The 20,118-nt window shown below is 35.1% G+C and overlaps 1 protein-coding gene across 3 annotated transcripts in view; it reads right to left on the reverse strand.

Annotated features, from left to right (window-relative positions):
• The window catches only part of MBIP (MAP3K12 binding inhibitory protein 1), a 32,917-nt gene extending 29,085 nt beyond the window's left edge, over positions 1-3,832 (reverse strand). For 2 of the 3 annotated variants that reach the window (XM_074290598.1, XM_074290599.1), the window contains exon 1: positions 3,611-3,804. In XM_074290598.1, the coding sequence (XP_074146699.1) occupies positions 3,611-3,736 (126 nt within the window). In that variant the 5' untranslated portion in view covers positions 3,737-3,804. Of the gene's footprint in view, positions 1-3,610 lie in introns of all 3 variants that reach the window. The other variant, XM_074290597.1, reaches the window with a different exon arrangement.
• Between the last annotated feature and the right edge of the window lie 16,286 nt (positions 3,833-20,118).

Raw genomic sequence — 20,118 nt, forward strand, 5'->3', positions numbered from 1 at the left:
GATTGCCTTATACATGAAATTACCTTATAATAAGATACTTTAGGTATTCCTAAACCCCTTGGTTTGGGTTAAAGATTACTTGCCTCATACTGAAATCCACTCAAATCAGAATGAGTTTCTAATATGCACATCATTTTAATTAGCTAAATATATCTAATATCTATTATTTGTCCTCTGTTGATATCTGAATCATACTTCTATTGACTGCCTTCTTTACCAAACTTCTTAGTAAATCAAGACTATTAGATATGGTTTATGAAATCTATTTATAGATTTTTTTAAAGTGTGTTCTCAAAAAATTATCCAAACTGTAATTCATCTGAGTATTAAAAGTGAAAAATGAAATATGATTTTAACTTTTCTGAATCCAGTCATCCATTTTGTGGATGGAGTAGATCCACTGTTTAAAAAAAGCCCCAGAAAGACTTCTAATAAATTTCCAAGTTGCTTAATTAAATTAAGGAATAAGGAATAAGAAATATATTTGTGGTCGGTATATAACATTTATGAAAAGTAACTAAAAATAACATTACATTACATGTTAGCATAAAAAATACTATAATATTAATTTACTAAAAAACCTGGTTTGCATTACTACTTTTAAAATGATTTTTACAAAAGATACTATTACAAATCTTCATGAGTTCACTCAGAAGAAATAAAATTTTTAAAAAGTTCAAAAGGGTTATAAATGGAACATCAAGAATATGAAAAACACTACAGTTATTTAGAATTTGTCTCTAAGTTTTAAGTCTTTCAGAGATATAAAAAGAAATATGAAATTATCAATCTGTATTTTTAAAAATGTCACATAAATAGATTTCATAGGCTAGCAAAGAGATTAATAAATTCAGTATATTGATTACAATAATTATAAGCATCTTACTTGATAATGAGAACATTAAATCCAAACAACAAATTTCTGTGGAGAATGAAGGTTATGTTAATTTTGATTTATTATAAATGTTAATATTTCAATTGTATGTAATTGTTTTCATTTTTAATAAAGGAATTTTTAAAAATCCATGTAATCCTTCACTCATATATAGGGATAATTTTCATTTCAAATTTTAAAAAAAGACTAGTCATTGTAACTTTTAATATTGGCAATATTAATTATATATATGTATCATAGAGCACGTAAAAATTGACTGACTTCAAAACTCTCATTCACTGATTGGCTCTTCTGCATAGAAATACAACAGTAAAATATTCAAGTTCAAAACAAATGAAAAATAGTCAATGGGCCAATGGGGCAAGCTATAAACTTAAAAAATTAAGAACATCTATGACTTGAGTGAGACTGTATATAAAACATTCAATACTGTGTTACTTAATCAAACAATAGCAATAATTAGGAGCATCATAATAATGTTAAGCAAAGACAATCATGTAAATTTTAAGATTTAGCTTCTTGTAAAAGTGGTACTCGAAAAATAATAATAATAATAATAATCAATCACCAATATGTTCGTTTTTGTGATTAATCATCAATCTGAGCTATGGGTTTTTTTTTTTAAATTGACAGCACCTTCTGTGTCAGATTCAAGTAATGATATTTACACATTTCACAGTGACATATATTATGTAAATGTTAGTCATGTGATTAATAGAACCTAGAATCTGGGAAATACATTAAAATATAATCTGTAGGAAATATGCTTTTGAAAAAAATCTGGAATGTTGACATTCTAAAAATTTAACCTATCACAAAAAAAAAAAATCATCTATTTTATAAAAGACTATAACAGAATTTTGTTTAATTTACAATTTATCTCCATCCTAATTCATTTATGTCCAGCTCCAATTGCTTTGCTTTTTTTTTCCTCTTGTGTTTAAAAGGAGATTAGACTGGCTAAGTATAAGGCCTAAAATGTAAATTTTTTTAAAAAAATCCTTTTTCAAATACTTTTAGAAAATGAACTGAATATGCATTCTTAATAATTGCCATAAATAACTGCTCCAAATTTGGATGAATATTACAAACTGTCTCTTCAGAGATGATTGAAAGAAAAACCAAGTTTTTTCTTACCTCTGACAAAACTTTTGTAAAAATAATCAGAAGAATAAAACTACCATCACAAATCGGAAGCTCGGAGAGTTTTGTTTATGAATTTAGCCTAACACTCAGTTTAGTGCCCATAAGATTATTGAAGCTATTGTTATCACGCCCAGACCTAGGAGACATTTTTTACATCTGTTTTTCTATGCAAATCAGATGGGGAAGGGAGGGAGAAAAAAAAGAGAAGGGGGTAATGGTAACTAAAACAAACAACAAACAAACAAACAAAAAAACCCTACTTAAGTCAAATGTCTATTTGGACCATATAGCTATAATTAAATACTTTTAAGATTTCCAAGTAGGTAGTGAGGTATTGTTACAAGAATTGCTTAACAATTTTCTTTCAAACATGTAAACAACCAACTTTCAATTTTGCATTTTAAAGGACTTAGTAAAAATTATAACCAAACACCGTAACTAAGTTATCTTCGTTATCCATTTCGACAATAAAAGTGGCCTAGTCTTTTGATCGGTGTGGTCTTCTTTTTCCGTAAGTAAATATGACTCACTAGAGAAAAAAAAAATGTAAACTACATTATTATTCATTATATCAAGTCACAAAAATAATGGGGGAATAAAATTTCCCAAAATAGAGAGGGATCTTCTGTGTGAACATCCTGTTCCATACAAATAGTCAATGAACTTTTTGGTGGTCTCTGAAAGACCGACTCAGAGCTCCCTTTGCTGTGACCAAACCCACTAAAGGGATTAATAGGCCTTCCTACTAACCAGGCCAGTTTCTCCGGCCTTACAATTAGTTCTTCTATTGATTTCTTCGGCCGCTATTTTTTTTTTTTTTTCATTCTCCTCCTCTCCTTTTCTTTTTTTGCTTTTCTTTTCTGGGGAGGGAGGGAAGGGAAATCAGCTTAAGAGACCAGGATAAGGAAAAATGTAAGGGGCTGTACCACACCACAGTAACCCTGGAAACCTCTCCTCTCTGGGGCAGATACATCGAAAGGCCTCACAGACTGTTAATTTAATTCACCTAGCAGAGTTTTTGTAATCTGAGGAAACGAGGAGAAGAGCGAGAGAAAGAGAACAGCAAGAGAGAAGAACGAGAGAGGAGGTTATGGAAGGAGAGAAAGGATGAGAGAGAGAGAGAGAGAGAGAGAGAGAGAGAGAGAGAGAGAGAGAGAGAGAGAGAGAGAGAGAGAGAGGGAGAGGAGGGAGAGGAAAGGAGGGAGAGGAAGGGAGAAAGAGAGGGAGGGAGAAAGAGAGGGAGGGAGAGAGAGAAGGAGAGGGAGAGGAAGGGAGAAAGAGAGGGAGGGAGAAAGAGAGGGAGGGAGAGAGAGAAGGAGAGAGAGAGAGAGAGAGAGAGAGAGAGAGAGAGAGAGAGAGAGAGAGAGAGAGAGAGAGAGAGAGAGAGAGAGAGAGAGAGAGAGAGAGAAAGAGGAAAAGAGGGAGAAAGGGGGAAGGAGGGAGAGGGGGAAGGAAGGAGAGGGGGAAGGAGGGAGAGGGGGAAGGAGGGAGAGGGGGAAGGAGGGAGAGGAGGAAGGAGGGAGAGGGGGAAGGAGGGAGAGGGGGAAGGGCAACGCCGCTGTCATTTACCTGCCCTGTCAAGGTGCGGAGTGAATGGAGAAAACCAACTAGAACCTCGCGATAGAAATTGCAGCTTTGATCCAGATTCTTGTCAGTGCCTCGGGGGTGACCCGCATCCCCTACTGGAGAAGCCATGACACCTCCCCAACAGCCACCGAGGTTCCCGTTTTAGCCCGCCCCTTTCACGGGTCAGTTTTCGTCGCGCTATGATGATGTCACTAGAAGCTCTCTTTACCTTTAGCGCGGAGTTCTGGGGCCCCACCTCTTTCCAACTGACTGACAAGCTTGCAGACCAATCATGCAGTGAAAGCGACAACTTTTTCAGATCCCTTATCACCTTCCAGTTTTTTTCAGCAGTTGTTGCTGTAATGGGACTGTGTGCCACAGAAGTCTGAGCTGTGACATCCTAGGTGTTGAAAGTTACAGGGATTGTTTTTCTCTTAAGTTGTTAAAGGATTTGTATTGAATTGGCTCATGTTTTTTACATACCAAGTGAAAGGGCCTTGATTCCCAAGAACCTGGACACATGCATGGTCCATTGCCTTTCTTGTATGTGCTTTGGCCCTTTTTTTAGGGCACGTGCCTTGCTGATATAACAGCAACTTCTGATTGGTCAGAAGAGGGGAATGTTGAAGGTTATTGGCTAGAGAGCCTAGAGAAATAACTAAGCTCTAGCTTGGAATTCCTTTGTGCATCTTTTCAAGTTACAGATGTTCTGTGTACCTCAGGTAATTTGCAGGGACTGCACATTTTTCCATGAGGGGAGTATGTTGGATTGTGGCGAACCTTTCATTTTGCCCTTTAAAATTTTGAATATCATTTATGTGGGGAAAGGATAGTAATTTTACCACCATTTAGCAGAGACAATAATCCTGAAACTTGGGCATTGATTGCCTCTACCTTTTTTTCATTGGCATAATTGGCAAGTGGGAGAAATTTAGAATTAAAACTAAGGAAATCCAGGACACAGGAACTGTTTGTTTTTTAATTATCTGGGAAAATAACCATTAACTGGGTAATGCTCTAGCTTGGAGAGATGAAAATTTAGGAATGATATTGGATAGCCAATGTAAACTGGGATGTATCAGGCCCATACTGAAAAAGGAGGGAAAGTAATCTGGTTCTTTCCCTTACTGCAAATCTGAGGGAGAGGAATTTCTGGAAAGATCTGTTTTAAAAAAAAGAGAGAAGGTAACTCTTTATTTCATTTCTAGTCACTAGTGATCCATCAGGAAATGCAGTATCATCTTAAAGCTCATGTGTTTTAAAACAAGGGACCAGAATACACATCCCACAGAAAGATGAGTTCAAGCATAATTTCATGAGAGATGTCCCAGTACAGCAGATTAAAGGATTGTTCTATCATCTCTTTAATATTGATACTGGTTTTTACCCAACTATTAGAGTTTTGATTTCAGTATAGCAACATTTGTAAGTGAAAACTGCATTTGTAGTCAAAAAAGGCGTTGAGGTAATTAATACAGGGCAGAGTCCAGAATTTGGAGTCAGAGGACCAGGGTTCTATTTTTTGTTAATATTAAGATAACACTTCACATTTAATTCCTGTATATGTTGGACTATATGACCTCTCAAATTCATTCCATCTCTAAATTCTCTGTGATTAGGAAGGTTTGAACAGAGGTTGAGACAGAGCTGTGTTCAGTTGTGTACCAAGCTAATTCCAAACCATTTCTGGTTCTGTAAATATTTTTAGTCCCTTCAGAGTATGAAAAATTATGGATAAAACAAAAATCAAAATTTCATGCTACCTGCGTTACCACATCCTCTTCAACATTTATTATTTTCTTTTTCTGTTATTTTAGCCAATCTGATGATCGGTGTGATGTGGTACCTCAGAGTTGTTTTCATTTCCATTTTTCCAATCAAGGGTGGTTTAGAGCATTGTTCATGGATAACTTTGATATCTTTATCTGAAAACTGCCTGTTCATATCCTTTGACCATTTTTCAACTGGGGAATGACTTGTATTCTTACAAATTTGACTCTTGAAGAAATGAAGCCTTCATCAGAAAAACTTACTGTAAAAATTTTCCCTCAGGGAAAGGGACCCACATGTGCAAAAAATATGGTAACCTTTTTTGTAATGGCAACAAACTGAATGCCCATTAGTTGGAGAATAGCTGAATAAGTTATGGTGTATTAATGTTATATATTATTATTGTTCTATAAGAAATGATGTTTCTTATAGAAATCAGTAGGATGATTTAGAAAGGCCTGGAGAGACATGAATTGACGCTAATGAGCACAACCAGAAGCTCATTATACATGGCAACAGCATGATTATATAATGATCAGTTCTGATGGATGTGACTCTTCAATAGTGAGGTGATTCAAGCCAGTTTCGAAGGTCTTGTGATGAAGAAAGACATCAGCTCCCAGAAAGAAGACTGTGGAGACTGAATATGGATCATCACATAGTATTTTCACTCTTTTTGTTGTTTACTTGCATTTTGTTTTTCTCATTTTTTTTCTTTTCTGATTTATTTTTCTTGTACAACATGAAAATTGTGGAAACATGTATAGAAAAATTGCACATGTTTAACATATATTGGATTACTTGCCATCTAGGGAAGGGAATAGAGGGAAGAGAAGGGAAAAAATTCAAAACAGAAGGTTTTACAAAGGTGTTGAAATGTTGAAAATTATCTGTGCATATGTTTTAAAAATAAAAAGCTATAGTAATTTTAAAAAAAATTTCCCTTCAGTTTTTTGCTTTTCTTCTGTGTGGGTTATGAAGACCCTAACCCAAAATGACTACTTGGAGATTTCTCAAAGTGAAGATTGAAAAAGAAGCAGGCAGTCCTTACCTCTGGGAAGTCCAGAAGAAGAAGGCTGAATTCACAGAAGAAGAGCTCAAATTAAATAAGCAAGCACTACCCAATCCCTCCTTCAAATCCCCTGATACAAGCAAAGCTTTTAGTGTAGATTGGTCTTGCAGTTACTTTTTCCTTATATTGCGGGTGAGGTGATAATGAGCTGACTAGAGATGAGATAACTACATAAAAAAAGTTTCATTTCTTCATGTCACATTAAAAAAAAAAAAAAAAAAAAAAAAGGAAAACTGAAGCCTAAGGCTTCTCTTACTTTAGCAGACAGTTTCTGAGAGAACCACATTGCTTGCCTCACTTCCAATTTTGGATGCATTGGTTTTGTTTCTGCAAAACCTTTTTAATTTAACATATTTTGTCATAAATTCTCCCCTTATCTAAAGATTTCAGAGGTTAATTATTCCATACTCTCCTAATTTGTTTATGGTATTACTCTTTATGTTTAAATCATGTGTATACTTTGATCTTATCTTGGTACATTTTGGTTTATACCTAATTTTTTTCCACACTGTTTTCCAGTTTTCCAAGCAGTTTTTGTCAAATAGTGAATTCTTATCCCTAACTTCTATGGTCACAGCCATGTACTGTGAACTTTATTTATTCTATTGATCCACTGCTCTTTCATAATCACACAAGATTGTTTTGATGATGACCATTTTTTAACCTTTTTTAACCTTTATTCACTTGATATCCTTGGGCTTTTGTTTTTTCAGATGGGTTGTTTGTTTTGGGTTTTGTTTTTTTTTTAGCTCTATAAAATAATTTTTGGCAATTTGAGTGTATAGCACTGAATACATAAATTAATTTAGGTAGATTTATCATTTTTGTTATATTGCTTTGGCCTATCTATGAACTATTAATATTTTTCAAAATCTTCAGATCTAACTTTATGGGAAAAGAATTTTGCAATTGTGTTGTATGTGTTGGGTATGGCTTGGCAGGTAGATGACCAAATATTTTAGAAAGTTTACAATTATTTTAAATAAAATTGCTCTTTTGATCTCCTGCTGTTGGACTGTATTGGTAAATACTAATTAATTATATTGTTTAGTATCCCATAATTTTGCTGAATTTGTTAATAATTTCAACTATTTTTATTATATGTTAAGTTTTAAAAGTCCTTACTATAAAAACAATTTTTACATTTTTATTTATAATAGTAGTTTGAGATAGTTTGAAACCAGACTGTGAAGTAGTAGATTCAGGGGTAAGGTAAATGGTAATAATTGACATTCATAAATTCTTTTTGGATTTGCCAACTTTTTAAAAACATATAATTATTTTAATAATCTTTATAATCACTCTGTTATATGGGTGACATAATGTTTTTACAAATGAGGAAACTGAGTCAAATATGTTAAATAATTTACCCAGGATCACAGAGGTTCTGAAGTGAAATTTGAACCCAGCTCTTCCCGACTAAAGATACAAGACTCAAATCACTTAGTCCTGATGTCTGTTAAGCAATCTAAGCAATAGGGACTTTATCTTAATCAAACAAGGGAGAAAGAAAAATATAAACAGAAAATAAAACAAAAGGGGTACAATTGATTATACAAAATTGAAAAGTTTTGTACAAATAAAACTAATGCATCTAAGATAAGAAAGGAAGTGGTCAACTGGGGAAAAATTGTACTAAGTGAATCTGATAAGGGTTTGATATTTAAGATATAGAAGCTAACACAAGTACAAGTGAATCTGATAAGAGTTTGATATTTAGGATATAGAAACTAAAAGAAGTACATCAGAACAAAAGTCATTCCTCAATAAATAAATCATCAAAGAAAATGAAGAAATAATTCTCAAAAAAAAACTACAAACACCTACTACAGGATAAACTATATCTTTTCCACTTGTTTCAGTTCTTCATTTAAACATTCAGAATTTTACCTGCCTTTTCATATCACACATGGATTCATTTTTCCTTTGCTCTTAATATTGTTTCCTTCAATAATATTCAGTTTAATCTGTTCATTTAATCTGCTCTTTTACTTGTTATTTTTTCATCCCCTAGAGTCCTTAAGTTAACCCCTTAAAGCCAGATGGAAATTTAGAAGTCATCTTGATGTGGGTTGAGGTCCCTTTAAGATTCCTTTCTAATTGTCCAACCCATGGCTGACCTTGACTCACAAATCCTGGTCAAAGGCATCCTTTGAATATCCGGGCCAAACCCCATTATCAGCTCAGCTTCCCCCAGCCCTCACCTGATCTGAGCTAACTGAAAAACCCTACCCCCAAGAACTTGGGGGGTACTGCCCATCATCTTCTAGGTATAAAAGAAATGAGCCGGAACACCTTCTTTGCAGGAGCCCTCCCAGCCAACACATGGTATCCTTCCAGCCATGTAAGGGTTCCTGCCCGCCCAGCAGCTACCTCTGGCCCTGGCGTCTTTCTAACTGAGCTTTGTTTCCAATTTCTACAATAAACCTTTTATTTATCAATCTAGGTTTTCAGGCCTGTAAATTCATTTTACAGGGGACACTATGCTTCAAGGGATTATCTATGCACCCAGAAACGGGGTTCTCCCTTTCCTTTCCCTCATTAATCTGGATCAGCCCCCTAATTTTATAGATGAAAGAGGACATATATTTTCACATCAATGTCACACAAGTTAGTAGGTGTCAAAATGGCAATTCAGTCTTATATCCCAACTCTTTTTCTGTGCTCTTTTCATTGTGCCATGCTGTCTTCATAGTCTTTTTCTATACTTATTCAAATTCACCAACAATGTATATGAAAAGAAGATTAGCTATATAATTAGCAGATCCATTTTTAGATATGTGGCTTTTTAACTTCACAGAATCTGAGAATTTCAGAGCTGAAAGGGATTTCAGAAGTCTGATATCTGAAAAAGAATCTCCTGACAATCATATCTGACAAATAGTCATGAAGATCATTAGTAAGGCAAAATTATTTGTCAGTCCACTGTACTTTGGGCAAGTCAGTTTTTCATTAAGGATCTCAGTTTTCTCATCTTTAAAATAATTAATGAACTAGATGTTTTCTACGGTTTCCTTTACTCTAGGCTGAAAATATTCCTAAATTGTCTTTTGTGTAATTCTAAATTAATCTTTAAATAGAAGGCTAGAAGGCACTATTATTTCAATTTAAAAGATGCTTGTTCTTTTCTGGTAATTTATAGATATTTATATGAAACTAAAATAAAATGTAAGTTCTCAGGACAAGGAAGAAATCATTTCCCACATCTAGAAAGGTAATTAGAGTTTCTAAATTTGGTTGCTAAAGAAGATGATATTTCAAAATTATGATTGAAATGTGGACTATTTCTCTCCATTGTCCATCCAAGCTTTCTCATCTTGTGCAATTTTTGACCATATCTTCTCAATTATCTTCTATAGAGTTATTTCCTTTATGCTAATGGCTTTCCTATAAAAAGTGCTACTATTTTATATTTTAGTTCAATTAAACACTTTTTCTCAAAACATGAAATTATGTACACTATAATTACTATGTCATAGTATAAATTACAGAAAAATCAAACAAATTCTTCATGATTTAACAGTGTCTCCTAAATATAGAAGGTAGAACTAAATATAGTACTTCTAAAGTAGTCTAAAGTTGCATAAAGAAGTTGAATTAGAGTGCAGTGAAATTATCTCCTTCTTATTCCTAGATACTATGCCTCTCGGTGCTATCTGACATTACAGTTAGTGAGTAAGCATTTAATAAATACTATGTGCTAGTCACAGTACGAAGTCCTGAGTGTTCAAAGAAACAAAAAAACAGTATTTGCCTTCTTTGTTATCACAATAACAATTGTGATTCATATTGCTTTTGTAGTATATGAAAACTCTAGGACTTTTAAAGATACATAGCTGGCCCTGTTTTACCCATACTGTACTTGTGAAAATGGTTATTTGAATTTGTATAAAACATTACATTTATTCATATTTCCCCCTTTTTTCTTTCTATTTTTTCTCATTTCTTTTTTTCTTTTATTTTCTTCCAAAGAAACCACTTATGTGTAAAAACAATTTTTAAAATTTAGTTTTAAAACTTTGAGTTCCAAATTGTCTTCCTCCCTTCTTTCCCATTGCAAACAATTTGACTAGTCATATAAAACGTTTCTAAAATCATGTTGTAAAATAAAAAGCCCTTAAGAAAAATAAAGGTAGTAAAAGTATGATTCAAACTGTATTCAGATTCTATTAGTTCCTTTTCTGAGGATAAATAGCATTTTTCATCAGAAATCCTTCAGAGTTGTCCTGGATCGTTGTACCGCTGACAATAGCTGCTGATCATTTTACAATATTGCTGTTACTTTGCATGTAGTGCATTTCATTTGCATCAGCTCATGGAAGTCTTTCTAGGAGTTTCTGAGAACATCCCACTCATCATTTCTTGTAGTACAATAGTATTCCATAACAAGCTCATAGCATAACTTATTTAGTCATGATGGGCATCCTTTTAGTTTCCAATTCTTTGTCCTTAGAAAAGAGGTGCTATAAATATGTTTGTACATGTGAGTCTTTTTCCTTTTTTTTTTTTTTTTTTTTTTACTCTTTTTTGAAATATGTGTCTAGTAGTGGTATTCCTAGGTAAAAGGATATGAATATTTTCATAGTGCTTTGGGCATAGTTTCAATGACTCTACAGAATAGTTGAATCAGTTCATAACTCCACCAACAGCACATTAATGTCTTATTTCCCTTATATCCCCTCAAATTTCTGTCATTTTCTCTTTCTCTCCTATTAGGTAATTTAAATGGTATGAGATAGTACTTCAGAATTATTTTTATTTGCGTTATTCCAATAGTGAGTTAGTTCATTTTTTCACATGGCTATATATAGCTTTGATTGCTTCACCAGAACAACTATATCTTTTGATCATTTATTATTTGGGGAATGGCTCTTATTTTTGTAAGTTTACTTCAGTTGTCTACATGTTTGAGAAATGAGGCCTTTATCAGAGAAACTTGCTTCAAATTTTTTTTCCATAATTATTCTTGTTAACTGTAACCTTCTTCCCACCTTTTTTTGTTCTATTCTCTCCCTTCCTTTCACCCTTCTGATTCTCCCCTTCTCCAGTTTGTCCTCCCTTCTATCACTTTCCCCACTTCTTGCAATCCTTTATGCTCTGGTTTTTGTAGAATAAGAGATTTCTACACCCAGTTGAGTGTATATCATTGTTTGAGCCAATTTTGATAAGAGTAAGGGTCACTCACTTCCTTTTCCCTCTTCTTTTCCCCTCCAATGTAAAAACTTTTCCTTCCTCTTTTATAGTGGATAATTTATGCCATTAGATCTTTTCTTTTTTCTTTCTCTCAGTACATTCCTTTCTCATCCTTAATTTTATGTTTTTAGATATCCTTCACATTCAAGTCACACCTATGCCCTCTGTCTAAGTGCTCTATTAATGAGAAAGTGTTTTTGAGTAGCACAAATGTCATCTTACTATGTAAGCATGTAAACAATTTAACCTTATTAAGATTGTTATGATTTCCATTTACTGTTTAGTTTTTTATGCTTCTCTTGAGTCTTGTATTTGAAAGTCAAATTTTCCATTTGACTCTGGGCTTTTCAGCAAGAGTTCTTGAAAGTTCTCTATTTCAATGAATGTTCATTTCCTCTCCCCACCTCCCATTCTTGGTTGTAAATCTATCTCCTTTGCCTACTGTATTATCATCTTCTAAGCTGTCTATCTTTTGATGCAGATGCCACTAAATCGTGTATTATCCTGACTGTGGCTCCACAATACTTGAATTGGTTCTCTCTCTGGCTGCTTGCAATATTTTCTCCTTAACCTGGAAGCTTTGGAATTTGACTATAACATTCCTGAGAATTTTCATTTGGGGATTGCTTTCTGGAAGTGATCGGTGGAGTCTCAAATTTCTATCTTACTTTTGGATATCAAGACAGTTTTCCTTGATAATTTTTTGAAAGATGATGTCTAGCCTTTTTTTTTTTTTTTGAACATGGTTTTCAAGTAGTTCAGAAAATTTTAAATTTGCTCTCATAGATCTATTTTCCAGGTCAATTGCATTTACAATGAGATTATTTTACATTGTCTATTTTTTTTTATTTTGTTTTATGTTTCTTGATTTCTTATAAAGTCGTTAGCTTTTATTTGCTCAACTCGAATTTTTTAGAAATAATCTTTCTTTTTTTGCTTTGATTTTCTTTCATTTATTAAAACTTTTTATTTTCAAAACATATGCATGGATAAATTTTTGAAATTGCTCCTTGCAAAATGTTGTGTTCCCAATTTCCCCTCCCTTCCTCTTACCTCTTCCCCCAGATGGCAAGTAACCCAATATATGTTAAACATGTGCAATTCTTTTATACATATTCTATATTTATCATGCTGCACAATAAAAGTCATATCAAAAAGGAAAAAATGAGAAAGAAAAAATGCAAGCAAACAACAACAAAAAGAGTAAAAATGCTATGTTGTGATTCACTCAGTTCCTACAGTTCTCTCTCTGGGTCTAAATGGTTTTCTTCATCACAAGATCATTGGAACTGGCCTCAATCATTTTATTGTTGAAAAGAGCTACATACATCAGAATTGATCTTCATATAATCTTCTTGTTGTGATTATGTTGAGATTATGGTATAATCTCCTGGTTCTGCTCAGTTCACTTAGCTTCAGTTCATCTAAGTCTCTCCAGGCCTCTAAAATCATTCTGCTGATCATTTCTTATAGGACAATAATATTCCATAACATTCGTATACCATAACTTATTCAGCCATACTCCAACTGATGGGCATCCACTCATTTTTCAGTTTCTTGCCACTATAAAAAAGTACAAACATTTTTTGCACACATGGGTCCTTTTCTCTCCTTTATGATCTTTTTGGGATATGAGCCCAGTAGAAACACTGCTGATCAGACTAATGCACAGTTTGATAACCTTTTGGCCTAACTCCAAATTGCTTTTTAGAATGGTTGTATCAGTTCACAACTCCACCACCAATGTATTAGTGTCCCAGTTTTTCCACATCCCCTCCAACATTCATCTTTATCTTTTCCTGTCATCTTAGCCAATCTGAGTACCTCAGAGTTGTCTTTTTTTGCATTTCTCTGATCAATAGTGATTTAGAGCACCTTTTCACATGACTAGAAATGGCTTCAATTTCTTCATATGAAAATTGTGTGTTCATATCCTTTGACCATTTATCAATTAGAAAGTGGCTTGAATTCTTATCAATTCAAATCAATTCTCTATATACTTTAGAAATGAGGCCTTTATCAGAACCCTTGGATGTAAACATTTTTTCCCAGTTCATAGATATCCTCTCCTGTGTTCCTTTGATGCTTTGCAGTGCAGCAAGCTCTTCTATGACTTCAAAATAATCATTCATTCCACGAATAAAGATTAGAAGTTGTGCAGAATCACGAACATCATTGCTTTTGTCGAGTGCCAAGGAAATGTAGATTGTCTCCCATTTCTTCAATCCTCCATGTAATTGTAGGTCCTGAAAGACTCACTGTACTAAATAAATCAGCCTTCTCTGGACACATCTCTTTGGCAACAGAAAGAAGGCATTCTTTAACAAATTCTCTCTTCACGAATGGTCTGCCAGTGAGTATTATTAGCTTGGCAACTTGAAAACTTGCTTTCAGTGATGAAATATTTAGCTGCTTCTGCTTCACAAAAATATTTTGCTGAGTTGTCAATGTATTTTTCAGTTTTAATAGTTTATCTTTTCTCACTTCTCCAACCAAACAATCATATTTATCTTTATGTTGAGTTTCATACTGTTGATGCAAATTATATTCTTTGAACATAGAGCTAAATTCTGGCATATCAGACATACAGCTCTTTCCTTATACTGCATGAAAAAAGTAACCATAAGTCCACTGTTCTTTGAATATCCTACATTCCAAGTCAATTTTTCTTTTTCTTGGCATCATTATTTCTAAGGGATTCCAAATTGCTATTAGTAAAATACTATATATATATATATATATATATATATATATATATATATATATATATATATATATATATGCAGTGCTACAAAAACAATATACCAGTATATGCAGTGCTACAAAAACAATATACCAGCAATAACTTTGCCCACATAGGGACATACAGACTGCAATGCCCCACTTCCTCCAAGCTGCTTCTGTGCTGGGATGCCTCTGTTTCCTGCACTCTCTCTCCTGCTTCAGACCTTCACTGCACTCATGTCACCACTCAGGCGGCCCTCCCAAACGCCCTGGCTTCCTCTAATCCTGGGATCAATTCTCATGATCCAGCATGATTATATGTGCTGCACTCGTAATTTATCATAATCACAGGCAAGACTGTGCATATATGTATATAACTGCGCGATATAAGTAAGTCATAGAAAAGTTTCAAAACTCTCCCTTGAACTCAGCCAATGGACTCTGTGTGATATAGATCATCTTCATACTCAACATTTAGCTCAGACAGAAATTCCTGAAATTGATTTATTGCACTAGCTCTAATGAATTTAACACAAGATACCACAATTTTCATAATAGTGTCCCACTAGTGTATAGGATGAGTTTCAGTGACAAATTGTACATTGAGGCTTCTGGGAGAGGTCATCATGTGACTTGAAGCTGCACAAGTGTATGGGGACCTTAAGAATCTAGAAGGGGATGAAGCAGTACACCAGCTCTGCACCCCCTCATACTCAGGATAAGTGGGGGGCACTAAAGTCAGACTCTCAGTGATCATAAGGTGATGACATATGTTAGCAATATTCCATCTCTTTATGAAACTACAGAACATACACACAATGATAAAACTGATGACCACAATAGCTGGACATGAGGTTGCTATAGATACAGGGCTACGGCCTGGTACCAGGAGCCTTACTCTGGGTGACAATAGCAGTCAGTACCGCAATATGTGCTAGAGAGGAAGAATAATGACAATGATAGAGTAGTACTGTTACTATACCCACGCACCAGACACAGCCCATATATTCCTCCTGCAGCGGCCATGACATGCGCAGTATGCACTGTACATCCCTGGCGCCTGTCTGTTGTGGTGGCTTCTGTTACTTTACAAGGCATGAGTTGCTAACACAAATTTAGGTTAAACGTCACTTCTGGTCTGATTGTGCCATAACTGGGCGGGCCACATAAAGGTCCTCAGTGGGCTGCATCTGGCCTGTGGGCTGTAGTTTGAGGACCCCTGATTTAAACCTATTCTTTTTTCAAGGTGTTATTTTCTTCAGTATTTTTTTTTTTTTTTTTGGTGTGTGTCTCCTTTATTAAACTTGTTTTTCATGATTTTCTTGCTTCATTCTCATTTGTCTTTCCAATTTTTTTCTGCCTCTTTACTTGATATTCAGAATCCTTTTTGAGCTCTTTCATGGCCTGAGACCAATTCATATTTTTCTTTGAGGTTTGGAAGAACTTTGACTTTGTTATCTTTTTCTGAATGTGTTTGATTCCTTTTTACCATAGTAACTTTCCATAATCAGAATTTCTTTTCTATTTTTTACTCATTTCCCTAGCCTATTTGTTGACCTGACTCTTTGTTGAAATAGGACTTTGCTTTCAGAATGGAGCACCAAGCTTCAACGGTTTATTTTTATTTATTATTATTATTATAGTTAGTTAAGATATTTTCAGCAATACTTCCAGGAACCTGAAGTTTTCAGTTTTTCCAAGGTTATATGATTTAAGGAGAGGTTTTTACTACTCTACTAATATGTGATTTCTGATCTGTGAATAAAAGCACTCTTTTCTTCCCTGGAACCATGATCAGATCCCTGCTCTGCTGTGGCTGCAAACTCTGCTGTTATAGTCTTCTAAGACTATAACCTGAGTTATAAGTCTGAGTTACCTGAGTATAAGTAAAATAACAGAGTCCTGCTTCAATGCTAGGAAAGAGACCCCTCTACTATCCTTCTGACCAGTTGGTCAACCTCCTTACCAGTTGTAAGCTGAGAGCTCTGGAAGCAGCAGCTGCTGTTGCTGATTGAATGGCACAGCTCTTCCTGTGTTGGAAGAGCTTTATTCTCAACCAGGAGTGTCAGGCCTTTATTTCTGACCTTCTAAGTTTTCTTTGGCATCTGTGGGCTGAGAGTTCTGGAAACTACCATTTCTGCTACTGATTCAGCTATCTCAAAGTCTATTCCTCGTTTGTTGGAGCCCACTCTCTACTTGTGTGGTCTGTGCTGGACTGAGCTACACTCTCATGTTGGGGCAATACACTTTTCCCGCCAAACTTCTAAGTTGTCTTGTGCTAGAAAATAGTTTTTTGTTTTTTTTTTTTCTCTCTATGTAGGTGCTGACACTTTAGAATTTGTTTAAAGTCATTATTTAAAGGTGTTTGCAGGGATTTGGGAGAGAGTTCAGGAAAGTCCCTGCCATCTAGGCTCTGTGTTACATTAATTCATATTAATTTTTATTTTATTAGATTTCACATATCTTTTAAGAATTTTTAGAATAACTTCCAGCTAAGATGGTGGAGAGGACACATGCATCTATCTAAGCTCTTTCTTGCCCCAAAATACTTTTTTTCATGACAAGGCCTTGGAATTAGTGCTTGACTGAAAAAAACCCAACAGAATATATCCTCGAAATTCACCAGAAAAAGGTCTGTTTTTGCTCACAGGCGCAGACTGCAGGCAGGCAGTGAGAGCATGGCAGGCAGTAAGAGCATGGAAGGCAGCTCACACTGAGCAGACTGGATAGTGGGTAGGGTATGATCTCAGCCATTTCTGCAGGGAGAACTTTACCACAGTGTGGCTATTTTGTCCTGGAAGCAAGCCAGTAGATCAGGCAGAGAAGCTATAAACACAGGGGGTAAAGACTATAACCCCAAAGCACTAGAATTTCTTGGGACCTGGTCACACCCACCCAATACCCAGAGTGATTCAGCACTCTCTCAGAGTGCAACCGATGTGCAGACCCAGCACAGCCATTGCTGTCACATTGCTACTTCCTGTTGTCTGTAAAGGAAGCCTGATAATACTATCCAGCCCAAAAGAGAGATTGCATTTACTTTTTTTGTTGTTGTGGATGCACAGACAAGCAGGAGGGCAAGCTGTCCCACAGCCGCGGGGAGTCCCGGGAACGGCGGCTCAGAGGGCGCAGCCACGGAAAGCTGCCCTTCCGCCCAGCCACCCCCCACGGGCAGCCGGCCCAGCCTCACCTGCATGATGTCGCTGGCCATGGCCTGGGTCTGAATGCCCTCCACACTGCTCACCAGCCAGTGCACGACCTCCACGCTGATGAAGCAGGACGCCGACAGGCCCTTCTGCTCCGATAGCTTCTGTATGGATAGAGAATAGACTTTAAACCCTGAGGAGACTAAAAACAGAGTATCTCCAGATGAATCCCCAAAAGGGGTTATGATCTGATCCCCAACACACAAGATTCTCATAGAAGAAGTTAAAAAGGCTCTTACAAGAGAACTAGAAATGAGGAAAGGAAAGGGAAGTTTGGTAAGAGTGTTTGGATAAGTCATCCCACTCATTTAAAGATAGAGTGGAAAAATAAATCAAATCCCTGAAAAACAGAATTAGTGAATTGGAAAAGTTAAACAATTCCAAGGAAAACAGAATTAGTGAATTGGAAAAAGAAAATAGCTCTCTAAAAAATTAAATTGGCAAAATGAAAAAAAATTCCATAGAATAAAAAACTCACTTAAAAACTCAATTGGACAATTACAAAAAAAAAAAAAAAAAAGAAATAAAAAGTAAATGAAGAAAATAATTCGTTAAAAATCAGAATTGAAAAAGTGGAAATGAATGACATGAGGAGACACCAAGAATCAGACAAACAAAACCAAAAAAATGACAAAATAGAAAAAAGTCAAATATCTACTTGGGAAAATAGATCTAGGAGAGATAATCTGAGAATTATTTGACTTCCTGAAAATTATGGTGAAAAAAAGAGTCTAGACACTATTTTCCAGGAAATTATCAAAGAAACTGCCCAAATGTTATAGAAACAGAGGGTAAAATAGACACTGAAAGAATTCATTGATCACCTACTGAAAGAGACCCCAAAATCAAAACTCTAAGAAATATTGTGGCTAAATTCCAGAACTATCAGACCAAGGAAAAAATACTACAAGCAGCTAGGAAAAAACAATTCAAATATAGAGTAGCCACAATAAAGATTACTCAGGATCTAGCAGCTTTCACATTAAAGAATCGAGGGGACTGGAATCTGATATTCTGAAAGCCTAAACAACTTGGTATGCGGCTAAGAATAACTTACTCAGCCAAAATAAGCATTTTTTTCCCAGGGAAAACGATGGACATTCAATGAAATAGGTGAATTTCATCTATTTTTTTTTAATTTTTTTAATTATAGCTTTTTATTTACAAGATATATGCATGGATAATTTTTCAACATTGACAATTGCAAAACCTTTTGTTCCAACTTTTCCCTTCCTTCTCCCCACTCCTTCCCCCAGATAGCAGGTTGACAATACATGTTAAATATGTTAAAGTATAAGTTAAATACAATATATGTATACATTTCCAAATAGTTATTTTGCTGTACAAAAAGAATTGGGCTTTGAAATAGTGTACAATTAGCCTATGAAGGAAATAAAAAATGTAGCCAGGCAAAAGTAGAGCAATTGGGAATTCTATGTAGTGGTTCATAGCCATCTCCCAAAGTTCTTTTGCTGGATGTAGCTGGTTCACTTCATTACTGCTCTATTGGAACTGATTTGGTTCATCCCATTGTTGAAGAATTTCATCCATTTCTGATGAAAAAAAAAAAAAAAACAGAACTAAACAAAAAGTTTGGTCTCCAAATATAGGACTCAAGAGAAACACAAAAAGGTAAAAAGAAATCTTGGGCACTTTATTTCTGTTATAAATATACATAAAGAACACATGTATAATTTAGTTTTACAGTTATAATATAAAAAAAGAAACTAGAAGTGGAAAGGAAATTGTACCAGAAAAAGGGTAAAATGGAGGTACTACATCTCATGAAGAGGCAAAAGAAACCTATTATATCTGAGGGACAGAAGGGAGGGGAATGAACATAGTTTGTATCTTATTCTCATCAGAATTGGCTTAAAGAGAAAAATATTAGACATATTCGATCTACAGAGAAATTTATCTCACCTCATTGAAAACTGGGAGGGGAAAAGTGAAAAGGGAAGGAGTAAGCTAAATGGAAGGGAACACAGAAATTGTGAGGAAAAGGGGTAAGAAAAGGGGAGAAACTCTAAGATGGGGGGAGGGATCCTAAAAAGAGAGAGCTGTGAGAGGCAAGTGGTGCTCACAAGTGAATACTGGGGAGGAGGATAAGAGGAAGGAAAGGAGAAAAGCATAAGCAGGGGTTAGCAAGATGGTAAGTAATACAGAATTAGTAATTTTAACCATAAATGTGAATGGAGTAAACTCCCTCATAAAGCGGAAGTGGATAGCAGACTAGATTAAAAGCCAGGATCCTATAATATGTTGTTTACAGGAAACACACTTGAAGCAGAGCAATACATACAGAGTAAAGGTAAAAAGCTGGAGCAGAATCTACTATGCTTCAGGTAAAGTAAAAAAAGACAGGGGTAGCCATCCTGATCTTACATCAAGCAAAAGCAAAAATTGATTTAATTAAAAGAGATAAGGAAGGGCACTATATCTATAATGAAGCAATGTCAACATTAAACCTATATGTACCAAGTGGTTTAGCATCTAAATTTGTAAAAGAGAAATTAAGAGAGCTGCAAGAAGAAATAGACAGCAAA

The sequence above is a fragment of the Sminthopsis crassicaudata genome, chromosome 2, assembly GCF_048593235.1.
Source record: "Sminthopsis crassicaudata isolate SCR6 chromosome 2, ASM4859323v1, whole genome shotgun sequence".
Lineage (NCBI taxonomy): Eukaryota > Metazoa > Chordata > Mammalia > Dasyuromorphia > Dasyuridae > Sminthopsis > Sminthopsis crassicaudata.